A 22,760-nucleotide genomic window follows, 5' to 3' on the forward strand; every position below is an offset into this window, starting at 1 on the left:
CAATTAAGGTGCATTTTAACACTGCCTCTTGTCATTTTTACAGGCTCACAATCAAATGGAGCAGTATGCGGACATTATAGGTAATTAGAGGCCCAGTGAACAACCTATCATTAATTGATACCAGTGCACATGATATTTATTAGTTATCATAAATAATTGAGATATGACGCGCGCCTAATCACATTAAGTTTATTTCACGAATATTAAACGGCTGCTTATGTCTTTATACTGTGATATAAACACTCAAGGAGCTGTAGAGCACTTGAAAAGCAAGAGAAACACATGTCTACTACTCGTGTTCCTAAATTTTTCACCGTTTCACCGTTTTAACCGTTTCACAAAGTAAGCATTGTATTGTAAGGAATATTTCAAAGCCGAGAAAGTATAATATATGGAGTAGCCTGCGGAGGAGGCTATATAGTATTGTAAGCATGGTATATTAGAAAGCAAGCATTGTATATTGTGTAATAGTTTAGTATCGTAAGCATGGTATATTAGGGAAGCAAGTATTGTAAGCATGGTATATTAGAAAGCAAGCATTGTATATGATATTGTCAATAATGTAATAGTATTGTAAGCATGGTATATTAAGGAAGCAAGCATTGTATATGATAATGTGTGTATGGTATGGTATTGTAAGTATGGTATATTAAGGAAGCAAGCATTGTATATGATATTGTGGGTATGGTATAGTATTGTAAGCATGGTATATTAGGGAAGCAAGCATTGTAAGCATGGTATATTAGGGAAGCAAGCAATGTAAGCATGGTATATTAGGGAAGCAAACATTGTAAGCATGGTATATTAGGGAAGCAAGCATTGTAAGCATGGTATATTGTGTGTCATTCCAGGTGATGATGCTACCAAGGAAGACTACTCCAGCATCGCTATGTACTTTGAAAATCAAAAGCAGTACTTCCTGGCTGGAAAGTTTTATCTGAAGGCCATTCAACATGCCAAGGTTAGTTGTGACGATAAACATACATGCCGCTGCAAGGAGTGAAGTGAGAACATCCTATACCAACAGTTGTCCACCATCGATGCGGTGGGTTATGATGTGATGTCAGCTTTGACGTCATTTCCTGCGTCATACTATTCCACAATGCGACAAATATATCAGTGAATTTTGGTATTCTAGTCCGTAATTATCGTATATAACATAAATATTCCATCTTACAGGCATTGAAGCATTTCCTAAAGTGCCCAGTGACAGATGATGGTGAATCTGTGGAGCTTGCTATCGAGACTGTGAGTAATCTTTCTTACTGGGTTACAATCGACTCAACATCTAGAGACAATGCAATAACTCCATAAACGAGCGATGCGCCCGGGGCGATGCGCAATAACTCATTACAGTTTTCTAACTTTCGGCCCTCAGAGACTCTGAGTAACTCCCTCAATAACGTTGTAATGGTTGTTTGAACGCTAGGTTGGTCAAGCCAGTGATGATATTCTCACCCATCAACTGATTGATTTTCTTATGGGAGAAACAGACGGTATTCCTAAGGTAAGAAACTGCGTATCCTAGCTTGGTAAGGCCCGGTTTAAACGTCAAATTTCACATGTGCTGGATCTAATGCGAATGAATTCAAACAATCGATTTTGCTCTTCTGCATTACATTCAACATTTGTGATAGTAATTCTATGTTTAAATTGTACCTTATTTGTTCTGTCCACTTTTGCCCATCTCAAGTTGCCTGCCGAAGAAATATGGAGACCAAAATAAATAGTTATTTATTGTATGCCCTTTAGGATGCCAAATATCTGTTCCGTCTTTACATGGCCCTCAAGCAATACCGTGAGGCAGCGCGCACCGCGATCATTATCGCACGTGAGGATCAGAATGCTGGTAACTACCGTAATGCGCATGACGTTCTCTTCAGTATGTACCAAGGTGAGACCATTACTCTTTGTTTTTTTTAACGACCAGTTAGTCAGGCAGCCTGCAAATCATCCAACCAACGAAACAACCAATCATTCAGAACTATAAATCACCCTTCCATTCGTCTATCTCTCCCTTCCACTATCCACCCAACCGCCCACTGATCCATCCATTCGTCCGTCCGTTTCACCCATCCTTTCCACTATCCACCTAACCGCCCGCTGATCCATCCATTCGTTCGTCCGTTCCACCCATCCTTTCCACTATCCACCTAACTGCCCTCTGATCCATCCATTTGTCCGTTCGTTCCACCCTTCGTTTCTATCTCTCCCTTCACCTATCCACCCAACCGCCCACTGACCCATCCATTCGTCCGTCCGTTCCGCCCATCCTTTCTATCTCTACCTTCCACTATCCACCCAACCGCCCACTGATCCATCCATCCTTCTGTTCATCAGTCTATTCGCCTATCCTCCCATCTCTTTATTTATGTTGGTATTTTCCTATCCTTACAGAATTGATTCAACACAAGATCAAAATACCTACTGAGATGGGCCAGAACCTGATGATCCTACACAGCTACATTCTCGTCAAGGTACCAAAAAACGATTTCAAAAGAACTTCCCCAGCACCCAACACATCGTTTCCCTTAGATAAAAAAAGGAAACACTGGCATTTTTTATTTATCGGTCTATTCATGTAGTTTTATGACCTCGTCTCGCGTTGTTTTTCTTTTAGCTTCATGTCAAGCGCGGAGATCACTTGAAAGGAGCTCGTATGCTAATCAGAGTGGCCAATAATATCAGCAAGTTCCCTGCACGTAAGTCTGTCAATCATGGGAAGCGCGTGAGATGTGCGCTGCTCATGCGCCGTCTCTCACTAGTGCAGCTCGGGTTAGATTCCCAAGCTCGGTGTCGTATGTGAATGGAGTTGCTTGTTGGTTCTCTCCTGTGCTTCGAGAGTTTTTTCTCCGGGTTGTCCGGTTTTTCGTCCCTCCCTTGTGAAGTAAAGTTGCGCTTGAATGTAAAGAAAGGCGTTAAATCTTTACTTTTTTTTTCCGCGTTGTTTGCAGATATCGTGCCCATCCTCACGTCCACTGTGATCGAGTGCCATCGGTCTGGTCTGCGTAATTCTTCATTCAGTTACGCAGCCATGCTCATGCGTCCTGAATACAGACAAAAGATTGATCTTAAGTACAAGAAGAAAATCGAGCAGATTGTCAGGTATATAACGTCCAACATGCATCACAATGTGATTATCGCACAGCACAGATTATCTGAACAATATCAGCATAGTGCATGGGTATGGCCCCTGCCTCAATACTTAAGTATTTATATCTGGTCCAACCTAAAAATACATATGTGGTCATGAATAATGTATGTGAACTCTAAAATATTGGTGGCCCTTCCCATGAAAATAAAGGGCAAAAGACGTGGTGACCGTGTTGGTTGACGCCAAGACCAGATATTTTGTCAAAAATGGACCAAAATGGCGGTTATGATGTCACGTGCACCCCTCATTTACCTTGAGCTGATGGACTGACTTATGAACTACAATAAAGTCTTGTTATCTTGAACTTGAGCGGTCGGGTCCTGTGGATTTTCATCTCCAGTTTTATCCAGAATATGATATCTAATTCCCTTGTTAAGTTTTGAACCTTTTCCTAGGTCAGCCCCTAGGATGTTTACCTTTTTATGCCCTTTTTTCGCTCCCTGTTTTCTGCTCCCCCTTAATTCTTCAGTCTAATGTATGAGTATTTCTTGTGATTAGAAAACCGGACAAGACCGAAGAAGATGAGCCACAAGACCCATGTCCCTTCTGCAACTATGAAGTACAGCAAACTAAACTGGACTGTCCAGATTGTAAAAACACTATTCCATACTGCATCATCACGGTAAGCATATGTTGTGTGATTGGGCAAACAAGGGCTACACGCCGTGCCAAGCATGGGCATCACGGTGGTGCATTGTCATACAGTATTCTAACTAACCAATGCAATTTCTGGGATTCAAAAAACTGTACAATTTCTTTGAAGAAGCCCCTGCCAGCTGAATTGACCTTCAGAACAAACTCAAGGTCAACCAATCAAAATTGAGAATTTAACATATTTTGATTAGCATTTCCCATGATTTTGCCAAAAGAACCCATGAAATATGAATTTTTCATTCTTTAAATTCATCGTAAATGCTACTAGTTGTGGAATTCTAGTTCTATCAACAAGAGAAATCTACTAAAATGTTAACCAAAAATAGTTGCTCCCTCTTTAATAACGCAGTCAACTCAGCTGGCTGTTATATGTTCATATAACTTACATCATCAAAACTATCTGTACATAGGGTCGTCACATGCTAAAGAATGACTGGAGTATGTGTCCAAACTGTAAATTTCCTGCTTTATATTCAGAGCTTAAAAGGTGAGAAGGTTTGTGTACTTAACTAAACTTTGTGTACTGGAAGTTATTGATGATGATATCTTATATTACATTTTATTTCATTAGTCTTCTTGAGTCTGGTGAGACTGTGTGTCCCATGTGCACTGTGGTGATGGTTGCATCAGATGTCAAACACATCAAGGATCCATCTTCTTTCTTGAAGCCCACTGATGCAGCAGATTGAAAACATTGTTGTTCACTTATTTAACCAAGGCAACACATTACTCTGTATATATAATCAAAGGATCTGTTTTATGAACAAATCTTCAACAATGACCTTTTTTTTTTGATAATCCACCTATAGACCCCTTGCAGCATGTTGGAATGCAGCTCAATTTGGAGGACATTACGATAAGTTTCCATATTCTCAGGAGATTGACATTCTTTCAATTTATCCTCCAAATTGAGCTGCTTTGATGTCACATGCAAGGGGTCTCTAGCTTGAATTATACGTTACATGTGCATGTAGATATTCTTTAAGTGCATTCTTTGTTGATCATATTTATAGTATTAGTAAGTTATAAGCGACCTTTACATAACATGCACTTGAAATGCATGTTTGTAAGTGGTCAACAGCCAAACCAGGTTGCAAATAAAGCATTACTAAAAATTATGACTCTGTGGTCTGCATAATCTTGTCCTGCCATAACCTTCATTTTGCAGTTTGATATTTCCTGAACTTGATTAGCTGAAAGATGACTAAGTCAGACATTATAAAACCACTATTTCTCCCTGCACAATTCTGAGACAAGAACTCCGCTGATCAAAGGCAGGATCTCACAGATCAAATTTGAATATTTCACTTTTTTTATGGTAGGAAGTTCCCAGATCCCCAAGTGAGTTAACAGATCAAAAACAGCTTTCCGTGTTTGATACTCTGATCAAAACATGCAGGATTTTGAGAGAGAACGAACAAACTCTGCACACATTGACACAAAGATACTCAGTGCATTACTACTACACCACCCTTCATTTTTCCTGTCTATTTAAATGCTTCTTCACTGGAGAAACAATAAATGATCACAGAGAAAATATCAAAGAATCTTTTATTTTGTGCATTTAACATAATTCTAATTTATATAAATTACATGCAACATCTGTACACTGTTCTTATAAGATTAATGTATTGATTTTTCTAATAATATAGCAGGACCAGTTATACAGATGTTGCTTCTAAAAGCTTGGTACAATGTTTCTGTTCTACACAATAACAGTTTTCATCACATGCTGTATTTCTATACCATAAAAAGGTGTAAGGCTTAGTAAAGTTTTTTTTCATATGAGTGGGAAAAACTACTTACTGCGATTTCCAGTCACATGCGACCAAGTGAGACCAAAATCACAAACGAAAAATTGAGTTTTTGTGGACGTCAATCAAAAGGGTTTCTTAAACATGTCTAAGGATCCCAACTCCGAATTGCAAACGTTTAACTGCAAACTATCAGTATTGACTTATCCTATCTTGAAGAATTTTTGCACATTTGCATGTGTTCATGTGAGTATTCACATCAGTCCTGGTGTAGAAACCAATAGAAACAATAGAAACCCTTTTGATTGACGTCCACCCAAATTCAATTTTTCATTTGTGATGAAGGTCTAGTTGGTCGAGTGTGACTGGGAATGGCAGTAAATCATGGCGAAGGTCATAATAAAAACATTACCAACAAGTTCAATGTATTATTTTCCCTCTCATATGAAATCTATACTCTAACTAAATCAAGACATAATACTGTCTTACATTATCACAAGAGTAGCCATGTTGGATGATATGGTAGACTGCATTCATTAGCACAATGTGATGCATCATGGGATGCCTTGGGTAAAACTGCTGTTATGTTACGATATATCAATCACAGGAATAATATATGAACAACAGATTTCTTTTGAAAAAGATATTTCCAATATGGCTGCTGTTGTGGTTAATGTACATGTAAAATCTCTAATTCCATCAGCTAACAAAGAGCATTACTTTTGGCAAAAAAATCTTTACCCAGACTAACAACAACTCAAAAGAAATAGGTTGCCATACTTACAAGTTTTGGACTGATAAGAGTTACTAAAGATATTGTGTTATGAGAATGGAGAAAAAAACCCATGATTTTGAAAGAACATTTAGAAGCTCTAATTCCTAGTTCCTATTTTGTACAATACACAATGTTAAATTTCTATTGAATGGACAGATAATTTAGAGTCGAAGGTTGTTTTCTATTCATAGTGAATATATTTGTGTGAACTTAGTATAGCTATCTAATGAATTCCAATCAATGGATGGGCAAGAATAAAGGAGGTACTCAAAGATATTCTCCTTCGTTCATTAACTGCTTCGATGGGGACAAACTAGAACCTTTGGAGCCCTCTAGAGAGCTGTAGCCAAAGATGGCAAGGTAACAGCTTGATATACTGTTACCAGTTATCATTAATGCTATTTTGAGTCATTATTAACAGTTGCATTGAAATTAAATTAAAAAAGGATAATAAAACAGGGTTCTTAGTAGATATAAGCAAAAGAGAGCGAGTAGATAATGCTGCATGTTTGAATGCTAAGTGTAAACCACTTTAACCTTGAGGGAGAAAGTTTGGGAAATCTAAGAGGAACCTAAGCAGACTTTATTATATGTAGTACTTATTAAATCTACTAAGGACCTCAATAAAAGGTATGCAAAAGAGGTAGCAGTTGTGGTAGATAAGTTAAGTAGCAGGCCTACACCAGTAAGGCAAAATATGAATGACATGCAAAATGGCTACAAATGTTTGAATTACAGTAATGTAAGTAACAAGTTTGTAACCTTTTTGTTTTCCTTGCCTTTCAGTTGTGGACCTTCAAGATTTCTGCAAATATCATCATTCAACAACGACCATAAAAACATCTCACTTCAGTCTGTTCCTGGAACCCCACATGTTAAGAAATTAAGTCTTGTTCTCTCTTGCTCCATAGTTTTTGTCCATTTTGTTATTGACTCCATTTGACGCTTCATTTCATTGTACCATATCCCTATAGCTGTCGATTTCTTCTTACTCTGTTTCATATTACATGTAACTCCAAGTAATCATGTTGAATTTCAATGGATGCTTAATATGATCTTTGAGCAGGTTTCCATAGATAGATTTCCATAGATACCTTGATAAATTTATGTAGATTTGTACAGTTTATCATAATTCAGAGACAGCGTCAAAAAGGTCTTATGTCGTGACGTTTATTGGATTAGATATACTGAGAAAGCCATCTGAAACCTGCAGGTAAAATGAAATGGGAATCTTAGTAAAATAACCAGGATAACAATATTTCATTTTCTTCCTATTTCAAACCATCTACACACAAAATAAAATATTTTAGTGCAGCATTATAGGCTTACCTTCTCCGTATCCTTGACGCTTAAGAACACTACACATAAAGAGTTCTATTGGCCTGGTACCCAATTCTTTTGCTCCAACATTTCCCTAAGAATAGAAATCAATTTAAATTTGAAATACTGTTCAGAGTTCACTAGACTTCTAGCTTAACTCTTATCATCTTAACACACCTTTACAGAAGTATACAAGAACAAAGTACATTAAAATTTAGCTATGTACATAACTCAGAAGACAAAATTTACTTCAATGACCAACAAATATTGTTTTTAAGCCAAGTTGGACATACAAGCGGTTTATATACTGGTATTTTACCCATATTATTTAATTGGCCATTCTAAGGAACTTTAGGCAAGGACTATCAGCTTGATCAATGCTAATAAATGATAAAGTTTCTGGGCTCTCATAATATCCACTAGATACATTTTGATACATTTAGTTGTAAACACTAACCTTTCCAGTGGTCTGTCCATAAAGACCAAAGAATTGTCTAATGTAGTCTTCACTATAAGCACCAGGAAGATCGATTTTGTTACCAAGGATAAGAACTGGACATGAGGATAATTGTTCATCTGCCAATAAGCTCTGAAATAAGAATAGCAATTCTTTAATTTTTTTACTCTAAAAATGTGCTCAAGGTTATATCACTTCCATAAGTTGTCTGTACACTAGTTTAGTGTATACTGGTTATACACCTGCTAGTTGTTTAATTGCATGCAATTTAATTTATTTTAAAAATTTCATTTGGCAATTTAACTTTTTATAATTATTTTAACTTCATTATACCATTTAACAATTGTTTTAACTTCATTATACCATTTAAAGAGGCAAAACAAAAGCCCGTCAAAATATATATTCACTAGTATCATAGTGAAGTCACTAAATCTTTGAAATAGATATTAGACTAATATACATTGGTAGGCCCTAATATTCTATTGTTTTCCTGTGTCTATTAGACTAATATACATTGGTAGGCCCTAATTCTAACGTTTCTTATTTTACAGGTTAAATGCCTTCATTCTACAAAGCAAAAATTCATTTTCTTCTATATAATAATATACTAACAGATACAAAAAGAGACAAAATGCTTCCAATGAGAAGAAAAACATAGCTGCTATGAAGATGATCTACTTACATCCAATTCTCTTTTTGATTCCTCGATTCTTTCATAATCAGCACAGTCAATAATAAAGACGATACCATTAACAGCTGGAAAATAATCTTTCCATATCCGCCTGGCTTGTCTGTGACCACCCAAGTCAAATGTTGTAAATCTCATTCCTCCTATGGCGAGCTCCTCAGATGCTGAAAAACAATAACACATCAGTCAAAAAAATGTATGTGATAACATCTAATCTGCCATACTTGGAAAAAGTTTTATTCCAATTTGAATAACTCTCTATATAGCATGAAATTTAAAGCAGAAATTAGTGTAAACTATAAATTAAGGGTTCATCATCCAATGGAAAGACAGTTTAACAGCATGTAAACAACAAGGAGCAGGATTAAACAAGCACTATTTAACCAGGAGTAAAGATGCCAGTCTGATCTAAGTGCAGCAGTTCTCCTTTATATACATAGCTGATCATAGTCAATGCAATGACATAACAGCTGAAGATAAATAGTATTGACTAATGAAAACTTTTAAAGAATTGGCAGAGTACCAGCAAGCTAGCTTGCTCAGGAGCAGAGTCATGTGAGGAGAGTTGCTTGTTGGTTATTTTCTGTACTTTTTTTATTTTTATTATCCGGTTTTTCTTAGTCCACAAAAATGTCTAAATTCTAGCTGAATTCAGTGGACAAGACACTGCTAAACCCTCTTTCTACATGTAACTTAATAAATTCTGTTAACTGTCTGGTATAGTGTTAAATTATGATCAAAGGAAGGGATGGACTTGCATAAGGAATGCCAGAGATCCTTTATTTTCCTCAGCATTTAGAGGATTTTTTCCAGAAAATTCATAGTTATATAGTAGAATGAACTACTCACTTGGATGGAGTGTTGGTACATGTTGTGCCATACGATCATCCTTTAACATGTGCAATAATGTCGTTTTTCCTGCATTGTCTAAACCAAGGAATACTAATTTACCAGACTTCTTATATAAACCTGAAATAAAAAACACATAATCAGGAACAATTAGAACTTCAGAATTTTTTAAAAATATTTTCTTTTCTTTTAATTATTATTATTATTCATTATTATAAAATAACTATACATTTCAGAGAAAGGACTCTACGTCTAGTCAAACTCTACATTACATTTTTTTTAGGCAATCAATGGGAGGTAATCATTGAGCAAGAAGAAGTGCATCTAATAATAAACACTAGTATGATAGACAAACAATCCGAGCTACAAAGTTATGCAACCCCCTGACTTTTGACTAAGTGACTGACCTAGATATCCCAGTGCACCAGTGAACCAATCCCACAAGAACATTTTGAAGTAAAACCTAAAAAAAAAGAAACATAAGCTGAATAAAACATATCGATAGAAGCCACATAATGTTTGATGTTATAAAATCATTTCACAAGATATACTCCTTTAGCATTAGATATGTATCCTTAAAATAACTACTGTTAATGAATCTAAGTCATATGACGGCTATGTCTTAAAATCTGACAAGATTAGACTAAGTTGGGCATAGAAATATTTTTTTCTCGTCAATTTGAGTGATTTCTTGTCGAAACACAAACCAGAATTTTACTGGTGACGTGACATCATTGCCACCCAAAATGTATGAGCAGCCTTCTATAGCGTCCAAAAAAAACACAAAATATACAGTATACCCTTTATAAAATGCGTTAGTTTGTAGATAAACAAAATATATCGAGATCTAAAGGGCTGGGAAGCTAAAAGATAACCTAAATAGAATCGCCGGTAATTTTCACAATAAAGACACGTAATGAAATAGCACAACTCGCCGGGAGTGAACCTCAAAATTCGGCTTCTATTTCGCACTTCTGTCCATAAAATCTGAACACAAACCTCCTATACACAATATTCAATCCTTCCACTTACCTAATTTAAAATATTTTGTCCTATTATAGTAAAAATATGCCTGTAAAGTTGAAAGACTTTTCACTTTTTAGACTTTACACGAGTACTATGGACTATGGTACGAGTCCCGGATGTGTCAGAGTTGCGCAAGCGCGCCACGTATATTAGATCACACAGCCTCTATTTGATGTGTGCTTAACGTCACGTCTAGTGAATGACGTCATATGAGTAGGAAGAAAAAAAGTGACGTTCATAAAAAAGTGACACTTTGGAAAGGCAAGGATCAGTAGTATTGAAAAATCGTTTTCTACAGATTTTGCATTAAATAACTTTAGTATTTTCAATAGCTTTTTTTCTGTTTGAAGAATTTGAGAATGAGTGATTGAAAAATTAATCGAAAGACTAGATCAGGAATGTGGCATTGAAATTTCACATGTGCTGCATTTATTCTAGCATGGCTTTACATGCTGGGTTAAAATCAAAACCTCTATAGTGTCTGCTTCCGGAAAGTTCTTACTGAATACATTTACTCGCATGAAGTGTTGTTTACGTCGTCCTATTGTCAGTAGTAGTGATTTCGAGCAATTTTAGCGATTTTTTTTTAAAATCTTCACTTCCCCTCTAAATATTAGCTTCTATTTTTTTCTTCTTCTTCTTTCTTCTTTCGTTTAATAATAAATTACATTCAGTTCTCAACTTGTATGGGCTTCCTGTGATTGAGCTAACTTAAATATTTTCGACGCTATACTTTTTGCACTTTAGAAAAGTACCTTTTGACCAAGAAGCACTCGCTGTGCATATTGCGAGAGATGTGTCACGCTTTACGTCAATTATTTATACTTTCTCAAAAACGTGTGAAGAAGGGGCAGTCATGCCGTACCACCCCACCCTACCCTGCTTTTCTTGTGTATGTATATATATCCCAGCATGCATCCAATGAGTCCCGTGACGTCATTCAGGAACAAGTTGCCAAGGGTAAAGATGGCTTCCTCGGTAGTGAAGTAAATAACGCTCTCAAAAACTCTGCTAAACCTTAATATTCTAACCCCAAAATGTGTCTAGACAGGAAGAGGTAGTAAAATTAGAGGACATGGGTGCCGGTGCAAGCGTTTCAAGGCGTCAATGGGAAACAGCTGATTCGCAAAACCAAGAAAGAAGCCACGATGAATCGCAAAGTTTGCCTGTCAAAGACATGGCTGGGATGGCCAAGTTAATGGAAGCTAAGAACAAGTTTATGAAGAACAAAAAGAAGAATGCGGCGTGTTTCCAAAAGGAGGTACATGATATAACATATCTTACTTCTAGCTGTACCATCCGTATCTTTCAACAGGTCCTGTAAGCTTTAAAAGTCTCATTACGTCTTCGTACAATATTGCAGTAAGCTTTCGGCATTGATTTGTTCTATGATATGTACTATTTAAAGCTTACATTTTTTACTGCAATATGGGTTTTATTTTCAACGAAAAATATTGGGAATGTGTGCTCCAAATTCAAACCACCATTATCTAATGCCTTTACCACTTCTCGGGTGGACGACGTACGTAATGCCTGGCAGGTTTTGCAACACAATTGATAAGGCAGCCCATAGATAGAAGTTGATTTTTGTGGAGGGAGTTAAACCTGGAGAACTGAGAGGAAAAACTCTTGAAGCACTGGAAAGAACCAGTGAACAACTCCACTCGCGTATGACACAGTAGGCCTCAAACCAGGGTTACAATGGTGAGAGGTGGCGTATTAGCATTAGCAGCACACATCATCTGTGCTCCCCCCCCCCAAAAATAAAGTCTTGCATAAGGTTGGGAGGGGGGGGGGGGGGAGAATAATAAAGGTACTTCCAACTTACTTTAGAATTTTGTTTTACTTTTTTCCAAAGCTTGCAAGTACTGACCTGATAAAAGAGATGTTCAAGCGCATGAATCCAACCATAACCCAAGCAGATAGTGGTGACATCAAAGGTGATGTGGAACTGGCCTTAAAGTATAACCACAGGGAGCAGTTATTACTTGTAAAGGTTATTCGTGCCAGGGACTTGGTTGCAAGGGATCTGAATGGAAAATCTGATCCTTATGTGGTTCTTGATCTTGTTCCAGATAGGTAAGGATCTACTGAGTTTTGTACTTCTCATAAATTTCTGATAAATGTCCTGTCACCCTTTCCCAATTGAATACTCTAGTTTTGAGTTCTCTTTACTCAGCCTTAGTCTATGAGAGACTAGGAAACTATAATGAGAGGATGATAGTTCCACACTTTCTTTCTTTTCTTGTTTCTACAAACTACACAACATTTATTGAAAAGTCTGGTTTTTCACTTCTGTCAATCAAGAAACTTCTGATGCAGACCTTTGTAAATTTGAGGGATGGGAACCAAAGTATAAACTAAGTGTAACACCAGGAGATGTTAAAATTACATAAAGATGAAAAAGGCCTATTCTGAGTTTGATAAACATTGATGCATTTTGGTATTGATGCAACCGCCACCCGATTAGCTCAGTTGGTAAGAGCGTCAGTCTGTTGTGCGGGAGGTTGTAGTTCAAGCCAGCACTCATGGTCTTAAAATAACTGAGGAGAAGGTGCTGCCTTTGTAATAATATCTAATATATCACTCATGATTGTAATATATGCAGCCCGTAAAGTCCTCTGCTGCATTGTAAAGCGCATTGAGACATTGTAAAATGCTTTATAGAAGAACCCCATTATTATAGCTTTGGAACAAACTGTCAACATGATAGAAGGCATGATGGAAAAAAAACATGTTTGCTATCATAATAATGATCTGTAAGCAACTAATAAAAGACTGAATTAGTTATTCTAAAATTTGGCTACAGCGCTTAGAAAGCTACATTAGTTAAGTTATAATTCCCAATTCAAAGCTAATCCCAAGCATTTTTAAAATTATTTTGCAGATTTGAAGAAGGCAGCAAAAAGACTAGATTTAAGCAGAAGACTTTGAACCCAGTTTTTAATGAAATCTTTCAATTCAAATTGTCTCAAGCTGACATGGCAAACACTAAACTCCGTGCAACAATATGGGATCATGATTTCTTTGGTGAAGATGATTTTAATGGTGAAGCTGTTGTGGACCTGTCTAGAATCTATCTTAACTCTGGGACACATACTGATTGGTACATGCTTCAGCTCCAGGTAACCATGGAAACACTGCTCACTCACCACAGCACAGCACATTAAGACTTAGTAGACTTGATACAAGTTGTTCACTCTTTTCCTCTCTTGCCAATAGAAACAAAATTTGGCTCTATGTACCATATTACAAACCACAGAGTAACAATTGGGTGACTTATTTCCTTTACAGGGGTTCAATTACCTTTTCATGCTAAAAATTTTTCATTGGTAGTTTGATATAATTTATTCACCTATTGAAAAGCCTTTCAGTAAATTTGGCACGAAGCAGAAATAAAAAGTCCTTAAGCCTGCCTGAGTAGGGCAGATACATATTAAAGGACACACACAACAACAGTTGTATGCACATGTGAAAAAATTTATTGTAACATCACTCTACTGCTTTTTTGCTCTTCAAGCCTTCAAACCCAAGCAAGCAACCCATAGGAAAGCAATGCATTTTATTGTATTATTATTATATTATTTGTCATAGGCAAGGGTCTTTTTTGCTAACTCTATTAATGACTACTCAGACAACTAGAAACACAAATATAGCCCAAACTTCTGCCCAAACTTAATGAAAAACTTTTTTTAGCTGTTGGTTTTTATTAGTAAATATAATAAGTAGTTATTCATTGTTGTTACTTCTTTTTTTCAACACGTAGACTGATTTCAGCATCACTGGTACACTTGATGTTACTCTAGAATACCAAGATCCAGACACACTTGTCTTGACTGTCAACAGTGCAACGAACCTAAAGCCATCAAATACTATTACTAATACATCAGACAGCTATATTAGATGTTCAGTGTCAGGATTGAAATACAGTGAAGACACCAGGGTAATCCTAGTTGCAACATCTACCATTAATGACCACTAAATATGTCTTAGTTTTATTTGCAGGGCTTAAAATAGTGGCTGATCAGTCACCAGTCATGATCACTGGCAAAATTAGTTTTAGCTCAGTCATACCACATTATTCTGGCTCAATGATACAGGTCAAAATGACCAGCAAGGCAAAGATTTGACCAAACAAGTCTAAGTTCTGGCCAGACATTGTTCGATGTCCAGCCACTATTTTAAGCCCTAATTTTACAATGTTTGCTGGTTAATAGACCTCCTCGTCTTGGGCGTAATGTTTTCCCATTTCAGACCACGTGTCATTCCCTTGAGAATAAGATTTTTGGTTGAGTTGTATCCATATTCATATGTCTTCTCATGCGCAACCAAGAGCAATCGCTAAACAAAGAAATGATACTCTAGGGAATGGCACATGATCTGAAATGGGAAAACATTAATGCCTGCCGGAGGAGGTTTGTTATTAGTCTCGATGAACATTATTTCTTGCATGTTTTACAGTATTGAAAATATCAGTGAATTGGTCAGTAGCAAACATTTTAAGTTTTCCATATTGACAACATAAGCAGTTGTACCTGCCAATCATGGGTTGGGCACGCTACTAATGCTTCATCTTTCACCACTGTGGTTACAAAGATTTGGGTCACTGGTTCAAGCCCTGCAGACACCATATGTGAATTGAGTTTGTTCAATTCATTGTTCTTTTCCATACAATGATGGTTTTCTCAAAGTATCCAGTCCCCCCCCCCCCCCCCCCATAAAAATCAACATATGAGTTGAGGGTTGTATGCATAGAATATCAAATGTGGTGTGTGTGAGTGAAAAAGTGTCCCCAATTACATGTAATGCGAAAGTACTAGAACGACTAGACACAATCGGACAGTATCACTGCTATGCCAAATTTTTGATATTTTTTCTCTTACCAATATTTTATTAAGGTTATAAAAGACACACTGAACCCAGTGTTTGATGAGACTTTTGAGTTTGAATTGCCAAAAGAAGAATTATCATCAAGGTAAAGACTATTTTGTTTTCTTCAGTGAAATACCTTATTTGCCGTCAAAACTCTGTTATTAACATAACCTGTATATGGAACATCTTTATTTTCCTACCATCCTCTTCCATCCTCTACTGTCCTCTACCATCCTCTTCCATCCTTTTCCATCCTCTACCATCCTTTTCCATCCTTTTCCATCCTCTACTATCCTCGTCCATCTTCTTCCATCCTCTTCCATCCTCTTCCATCCTCTTCCATCCTCTACTGTCCTCTTCCATCCTCTTCCATCCTCTACCATCTTCTACCATCCTCTACCATCCTCTTTCATCCTTTTCCATCCTCTACCATCCTCTTCCATCCTTTTCCATCCTCTTCCATCCTCTTCCATCCTTTTCCATCCTCTTCCATCCATTTCCATCCTCTACCATCCTCTTCCATCCTCTATCATCCTCTTCCATCCTTTTCTATGGTGTATTGTCCTTTTTCTGTCTCCCTATCCTTTTATTCTGCTCCATTTCCCTCCATTTTTTTGTAGACAGCATCCCATGTTAGATACATGTGCAATATTTATTTCCACACTCCACAGGTCAGTACTGTTACATGTATTTGGCAAAGCTCTTATTGGTGAGGACATGTCATTAGGTCAGGTTCATATTGAACTTGGAAACCTCGACTTAGATGATGAAGAGCCTTGTAGAAAAGTTCTGCCCTTGGCTGATCTGGTAAGGATTTTTTGGGGGTGGGGGGGGGGGGGCATAAACACAAAACCTTCAAATCTTACCTATATACTGTACCCTGAAACAACCTCTGGACTGATCAGGCACGGATAACTCACAGATTGAACCCTGAACTAACAACCTTTGGGCTTATCAAAGTCAGGGCACTGCTAACTCACAGATTGAATTCTAAAACAATCTCTTGGCTGATCTAGGTCAGGGCACAGCTAACCCACAGATTGAATTCTGAAACAACCTCTGAGCTGATCTATGTCAGAGCACGAGTAACTCACAGATTGAACCCTGAAACAACCTCTGAGCTGATCTAGGTCAGGGCACAGCTAACCCACAGTTTGAATGAACAACCCCTGGGCTGATCTAGGTCAGGTCACAGCTAATCCACATTTTGAATTCTGAATATAACATTCCTTCTCATCCCATTGTAGAAAAATGCTTCTCTGAAGCGAGCAGAATGGGCGCAAAATGCCGTAGCGCAAGAGTTCAGAGAAGCCATGTACGCCCATGCTATGTATAAATATCCCACTTTTGTTTACTCTATAAAAAAGAAAGGAAGAAAGGTAAGTAGTTCGCGAAATAATGCAGTCATTCTTGAACACTTGCTGTGCAGTATATTGTCGTAATTGAGCAGTTTTCGTATGACTTGGAAAAGTTGACGGCACGAGCACTGTCGTGACTCGGCAAGGCATATACCAGACCAATCACAGCGCGAGTATTTACTCTCCATCCAATCAAATACCCGAAACACGGCGTGAATACGTTCACACCAAGGTCACAGCACTGCTAGACCAATCATATTGCGCGAGGAAAAGAATCAGCCAATTCAAATTCAAAAGAAACACTCAATACTGTAATGAAATGGAACTTGAATTTTAAGAGGGGTTTTGCCCCACCCCCTCCCCTAGCAGTTCATGAACTGTCGCATTACGTTACGGCACCGTATTGGGTGAGAATTGGGTGGATATTGGATGTCTAGTCTAACAAGCAGCTACAGCCAATACCGCCAAACTCTTTTATAAATTGGATCATGATTTAAAACAAGTCAAGATGGCTGTTGTTGTTTTTTTGTTGACTTTATCACTCTTGTCTTTTTCAGCTTTATTCGGTCAGTAGTCGGAATGCTGGTTCGTCTTCCAAGGTTTTCCTTGTTAATGGTATCCCTGTATAATTACCATACTGCGCACAAAACGTTAGTATATCTAGTCTTCTAGTCTGTTGACGGTATCCCTGTGTAATGACCACACTCCCCGCAAAACGGTATCCCTGTATGATACTACCTCTACATGTACATATATATATCTTATGTGCGCAAACTGACGTTAGTACAGCTAGTCTGTTGACGGTATCCCTGTATGATACCACCACTACATTTACATATATATATCTTATGTGCGCAAACTGACGTTAGTACAGCTAGTCTGTTGACGGTATCCCTGTATGATACCGCCACTACATGTACATATATATATCTTATGTGCGCAAACTGACATTAGAACAACTAGTCTGTTGACGGTATCCCTGTGTGATACCACCACTACATGTACATATATATATCTTATGTGTGCAAACTGACGTTAGTACAGCTAGTCTGTTAACGGTATCCCAGTAAGATTATCACTACTATATGTACATATATATATCTTATGTGTGCAACTGACGTTAGTACAGCTAGTCTGTTGACGGTATCCCTGTATGATACCACCACTACATGTACATATATATATCTTATGTACGCAAACTGATGTTAGTACCGCTAGTCTGTTAACGGTATCCCTGTATGATACCACCACTACATTTACATATATATATCTTATGTGTGCAAACTGACGTTAGTACAGCTAGTCTATCGACGGTATCCCTGTGTGATTACCACCATGTGCAAAACGTTAGTACATCAGTAGTACTTTATTTTCTCTCGCAACTTTTATTTTCTCATCTAAAAAATCCTAGAGCGTACTAACATGGCCTAACTTTGGCCACTGATTGAAGAACTTGCACACACGAGTAACCAGTGCGCACATTGTAGCTCAGCACGTGCTACTTAATCCCAATTGGTGGATCACTTTTCCTAGCATAAATAAACATAATTATCATAGTCACCTGTGTGAAGACTAGGTAAATGACAGAAAATCTACAGTGACATTTGAGGAAGTGGGTTTTCCCAATTACCAAGCATCAATTCCTTGTCTAGATCAGTACCTAAAACCACAACAAAGAACTACAATCAATGGCTTTGGTTTTTACGCTGATTGCCTAGCCTAAATATCATCTCAAGTTACGCCTGGGACCTTGTTAAAATTCTTTTCTCACGTATTAACGAACTAAGTTTAGACTTTAAGCCACTGAGAACTGTTTTGTTTTGTTTCAGAGAAAAGTAATTTATCGTAACGTACACTTGTTAACTATTCGGGTGACTCTTTGTTTAAGTTCAACTAGTGTCTCAAAATAGCTAGAAATTCGCCGCTTTCTCGCCGTGTTTTCAGAATCGAAAACGAAAGAAATAATCTCTGTGCAATCGATTAATAGTGAGAATATAACGATTACTAAGACGGTGCACGTGTCGCTTATCCGAAATGTTATTCCGTTGCGCTGGGTAATCCAGTAATTACGCCACTCCATCTAGAAGGATTACCAGTTGGTAATCACTTTTGTTATGATGAATACTTGAGTGTGTGAACTTGTGTTTACTCGGTCAGTCAGTTACAAAGCCGCCGAAAAGCTCCTCGAGAAATGAATTGGAATCCAAAATTGGTTTTACCAGTATATTATTATTTGATTAAAAACAGTCTTTATTTCAATTTCATTTGTTTTTTTTCACCTGTTCCGTTTTGTTTGCTCAACAACAAAACGTCGTCCGCTTTAGGGTGAAAAAAATAGTTCCTTTTAACTGACGTTATTTTGTCTTTTAATCCTTTGGGAGTGATCTCGTATGAATGGAATTAAACCTCTATGTTCCGATTACTTCCTCTAGTTAAAAGCCATTTAATTAATGACGAGCAAACAAGTTCAGGACCGTGTTGGTTTAGCAAGAACAACGTCTTGTACAATGGCCTACAGGTTGTCCCTACTCCTGGACTAATCCAATTACCAATCTAAATAGATTAACACGTTACTACAATAGCAAGTCGTAGTTTAGAATTGTTTACAGGCACTTGGATTACTCCTAGCAAATTAGATCCGTATGGAACAGAAAACCGAGTGAGAGAATACACAAACCCCTTAACACTTTCTTCTTTGTTTACTTTCCAAGCACGTAGAGTCAAAAAAGACCAACAGTTAGAGAGATTAAAACATCTGATATATGTCTAGTAAAAGAGGAAGTAAAAACAGAGTAAACTTCAGAAGACAAATCCTTCTCTTCTTGACGATTTATTAACTTCATGGCATTTGCATTTTTCCTTTTTTTTTTTTTTTTCTGTTTTCTTTTTTCAAAAGTAATTTTATACTTGGCTTTTGATACGGTTCGAAATAGAGAGGAAAACGTCAAAAACAAAAACTGTGGGAAAAAGGGGGGAAAATACCTAATACTTTGAAAATATTTTTTTCTCCGTTTCTCATGCATTCTTTTCTCCCTCGGCGAAGACTTCTAATTAACGGAATTCCTAAATCTTTACTTCATTATTCAATAGTCTTACTTCACAGTTCAATAATGAAAGTTTCGCTTGCCTTTTCCCTTGATGCACAACTTTTTTTTTAGTTTAACTTATTTTAATGGGTTAATCTTTATTTCATATTATTTCTCTACCGCCCTTTTGCTCTATTTTTTTTTTTTTTTTTTTTCAAACAAACTCATATTTCTTTCGCTCAATTTATTTTAAAAACGTAATAATATTATTCCATTTTTCCCTCAGTTTAGGGCATCCTGTTTTCTCCCCAATTAACCTCTTATTTCAAATCAACTGATAACGCGATAAGTCGTCGCGCTATGATATTCAAACCAGTGCTTCTATCCCATCCCACTTTTTTAAGACAACATTCGACTAGTTTAAGGATTTATTAAAGTAAAACATATTTCAAGTTAAAAAAAAAATCTTAAAAAGAGCCGGATATTAACATACACCTAACTCCTACTTTACGGTGTTACTTACGCGGTAACCACTAAAACCGAACTTTTATTATCTTTCACAACCACAAAAAAGGCTTAATTATACTTTTAACAAAAAGAATTCGCATATCCGCAGAAGCTGTACTGCCCATTTTGACTTGGCTTATTCGCCGTCTTTCGGTAAATGAAAGTGTTAATTTGTAAAGTGGCAAGAAACTCGAGAAAGAAAGAAGAGTTCCGAAGATGATAATTAGAACAACTGGCTAGTAATAGGTGCATTTAATGTGCACTTTAGAGTTTAAAAAGGTGGTTAGGAGTTCAACGATTAGAGAAATAAAGAACGAGCGTCGATACAACTCCGCCCACGTCAAAGACCGCTTAACATAAAGGCTTTGAACGAACAAAGAACACAGTGCATGGCATGGGATACTACTAATATACAACGATCTCGTCGCGTTGTGCCGGCTTTGACGAATCGCTATTGGATCTATCTCTAAACAAAAGGTATGAGCTCAGACCATTTAGAGTAAACCCGGCTGATCAAGTACTTTACTTCATCCAGCAAGGTTCAATACATATCGCTCAAACAGGTGTTTCGGCTTTTGAAAAACTAAAAAAACCCACTGAAACCCGAACCGTCTTGGAAGGATCGAATCAGGGATCCATATGAGTGAAATCATACCCTAAAACCCTAGTCATCCTCGTTTTTATTCGTGACAAGACTAATTAGTAGTCCACTCACTACGAGGTTGAAACAGGAGGAGAACTATTACGGGTTAATGTATAGCTGTTGACTTAGATCGGATCTTCCGTGGTGTTAACTGAAGTTAATGTGAGGTGAATTAGAACAATCCTCTCTTAACGCTGAGTACAAACTACAGCAAAGACAGGATGCGTCTAGAAAGTTCGCGCGCTTTATCCAGCGTATTTCAAATCTATGTGAGAGCCAAACATAAAGAATTACTCGTTAAGAACCAATTGCCCAATCATATTGGAGGTGTACGTCAATTTATTGGAGATCACTGGGAGTTTTAAAGGGGTTTTAACGTTGAGTTTAATAGTATTAGCTGGCATCTAGGATAAGTATGTCGGTAGAGACATGTATAAGCTTACTAGTATGGGGATCATTTACGAACTAATCAACCCATTGGGGTTTTCACGTGTGTGTAGGATAGACTTGGCATAAGGAGAGTGTTAGTGTAATCCTATTATATCTAAACTAAGATATATCGTAGAATTTGCTCCATTAGTTAATACTGGATTGGGGCATAAGTACACTACTCTGACAAAATTGGTTTCCGAGAAAAATAAATACCAAAAAATTAGCGTGTTTGTTTGAAGAGGTCATTATCAAATCTCACACAGCTCGTAAAGGGTGATTATCGTGTATGACCAATAATCTACTTGTTCGGCGGCGTTTGTTCGTTTTTGTCGAGATTTCTCGTAAAGATTTACCGTTCGGATGATAATTCTTTCTAAACCCAGTCAAGCCGCATCATATACATTTTGCACTTCCCCTTTATGCTTTACTACAAGTTTTCCATGATTAGTAGCGCATCCTACAATACATTAATTTTGATCATAGTGCTTTCGTATGGAAGAATATGAACTCTATTTATAGAAACTAATCGAAAATTTGTTTAAAATTATGTTATGATCCTTCTCGCTTGCATTCAATTGGCTTTTCTGTCTGTTGCTATGAGTATACCCAATGAAAACAACGGCGTAAATTCGATTTTGATGAATTATTAACCATTTATTATCTTAAAAGATTATGTTAATTGCCGTGTTTAGGTTTTCCGATACTCCAGAGAAGACTTGTTTAACGATTGCTAAATTGATTTGATGATTGTGGCTTGGCTTAGTCAAGGGTCAAACCAGAAATTCAAAAGAAGCCATAGCAGCCGAGAACAGACAAGACGGTAACAAAAACAACAGACAGAGCTATTGTAAAAATAGGTCTTTTACCACTCACAACTAAAACATCAAACAATAGACACACAAAAACACACACAAAAACAGTCGATATCAGTACGCGAGACTAAGTTTTTCTTTATCGTTCTTTTCTTTTCTTTTCTTTTCTTTCTTTTCTTTCTTTCCTTTCCTTTCCTTTCCTTCCTTCCCTTCCCTTCCCTTCCTTCCTTTCCTTTCCTTTCCTTGCCTTTCCTTTCCTTTCCTTTCCTTTCCTTTCCTTTCCTTTCCTTTCCTATCCTATCCTATCCTTTTCTTTCCTTTTCTTTCTTTCTTTCTTTCTTTCTTTCTTTCTTTCTTTCTTTCTTTCTTTCTTTCTTTCTTTCTTTCTTTCTTTCTTTCCCATCCGTTCATTCATCCATTTGTTCAATCCTTC

At 37.1% G+C, this 22,760-nt stretch overlaps 3 protein-coding genes across 4 annotated transcripts in view; 2 read left to right on the forward strand and 1 right to left on the reverse strand.

Moving 5' to 3' along the window:
* The window catches only part of LOC116296765 (WD repeat-containing protein 19), a 50,639-nt gene extending 44,026 nt beyond the window's left edge, over nucleotides 1-6,613 (forward strand). The window contains exons 41-51 of the mRNA XM_089038770.1: nucleotides 44-80; nucleotides 852-961; nucleotides 1,180-1,248; nucleotides 1,430-1,507; nucleotides 1,753-1,894; nucleotides 2,398-2,477; nucleotides 2,621-2,702; nucleotides 2,955-3,105; nucleotides 3,653-3,776; nucleotides 4,219-4,295; nucleotides 4,380-6,613. Coding sequence (XP_088894896.1) covers nucleotides 44-80; nucleotides 852-961; nucleotides 1,180-1,248; nucleotides 1,430-1,507; nucleotides 1,753-1,894; nucleotides 2,398-2,477; nucleotides 2,621-2,702; nucleotides 2,955-3,105; nucleotides 3,653-3,776; nucleotides 4,219-4,295; nucleotides 4,380-4,497 — 1,068 coding nt within the window. The 3' untranslated portion in view covers nucleotides 4,498-6,613. The remainder of the gene's footprint in view (nucleotides 1-43; nucleotides 81-851; nucleotides 962-1,179; nucleotides 1,249-1,429; nucleotides 1,508-1,752; nucleotides 1,895-2,397; nucleotides 2,478-2,620; nucleotides 2,703-2,954; nucleotides 3,106-3,652; nucleotides 3,777-4,218; nucleotides 4,296-4,379) is intronic.
* On the reverse strand, nucleotides 5,346-10,810 carry LOC116296780 (small COPII coat GTPase SAR1B). Its single transcript, XM_031704864.2, has 7 exons — nucleotides 10,684-10,810; nucleotides 10,059-10,114; nucleotides 9,652-9,771; nucleotides 8,797-8,966; nucleotides 8,115-8,246; nucleotides 7,667-7,751; nucleotides 5,346-7,544 (listed from the first exon to the last, which is right to left on the reverse strand). The coding sequence occupies exons 2-7, from the start codon at nucleotides 10,099-10,101 to the stop codon at nucleotides 7,516-7,518; spliced, it is 579 nt and encodes a 192-aa protein (XP_031560724.1). The 5' UTR covers nucleotides 10,102-10,114; nucleotides 10,684-10,810; the 3' UTR covers nucleotides 5,346-7,515.
* An 817-nt stretch (nucleotides 10,811-11,627) lies between these two features.
* LOC116296771 (synaptotagmin-10) lies at nucleotides 11,628-19,718 on the forward strand. Of its 2 annotated transcripts, XM_031704842.2 has the most exons (9): nucleotides 11,628-11,938; nucleotides 12,536-12,756; nucleotides 13,565-13,802; nucleotides 14,444-14,620; nucleotides 15,576-15,652; nucleotides 16,221-16,356; nucleotides 16,797-16,928; nucleotides 17,465-17,557; nucleotides 19,340-19,718. In XM_031704842.2, the coding sequence occupies exons 1-8, from the start codon at nucleotides 11,753-11,755 to the stop codon at nucleotides 17,534-17,536; spliced, it is 1,239 nt and encodes a 412-aa protein (XP_031560702.1). In that variant the 5' UTR covers nucleotides 11,628-11,752; the 3' UTR covers nucleotides 17,537-17,557; nucleotides 19,340-19,718. The 2 variants fall into 2 exon arrangements, with proteins under 2 accessions (XP_031560702.1, XP_031560701.1); XM_031704841.2 differs by lacking the exon at nucleotides 19,340-19,718 and having other exon boundaries at nucleotides 17,465-18,467.
* Nucleotides 19,719-22,760: the final 3,042 nt, after the last annotated feature.

This window comes from Actinia tenebrosa, unplaced genomic scaffold, assembly GCF_029948245.1.
Source record: "Actinia tenebrosa isolate PJP-AT-01 unplaced genomic scaffold, QUT_ActTen_1.0 PGA_scaffold6__47_contigs__length_16458017, whole genome shotgun sequence".
NCBI classification, from domain to species: Eukaryota; Metazoa; Cnidaria; class Anthozoa; order Actiniaria; family Actiniidae; genus Actinia; species Actinia tenebrosa.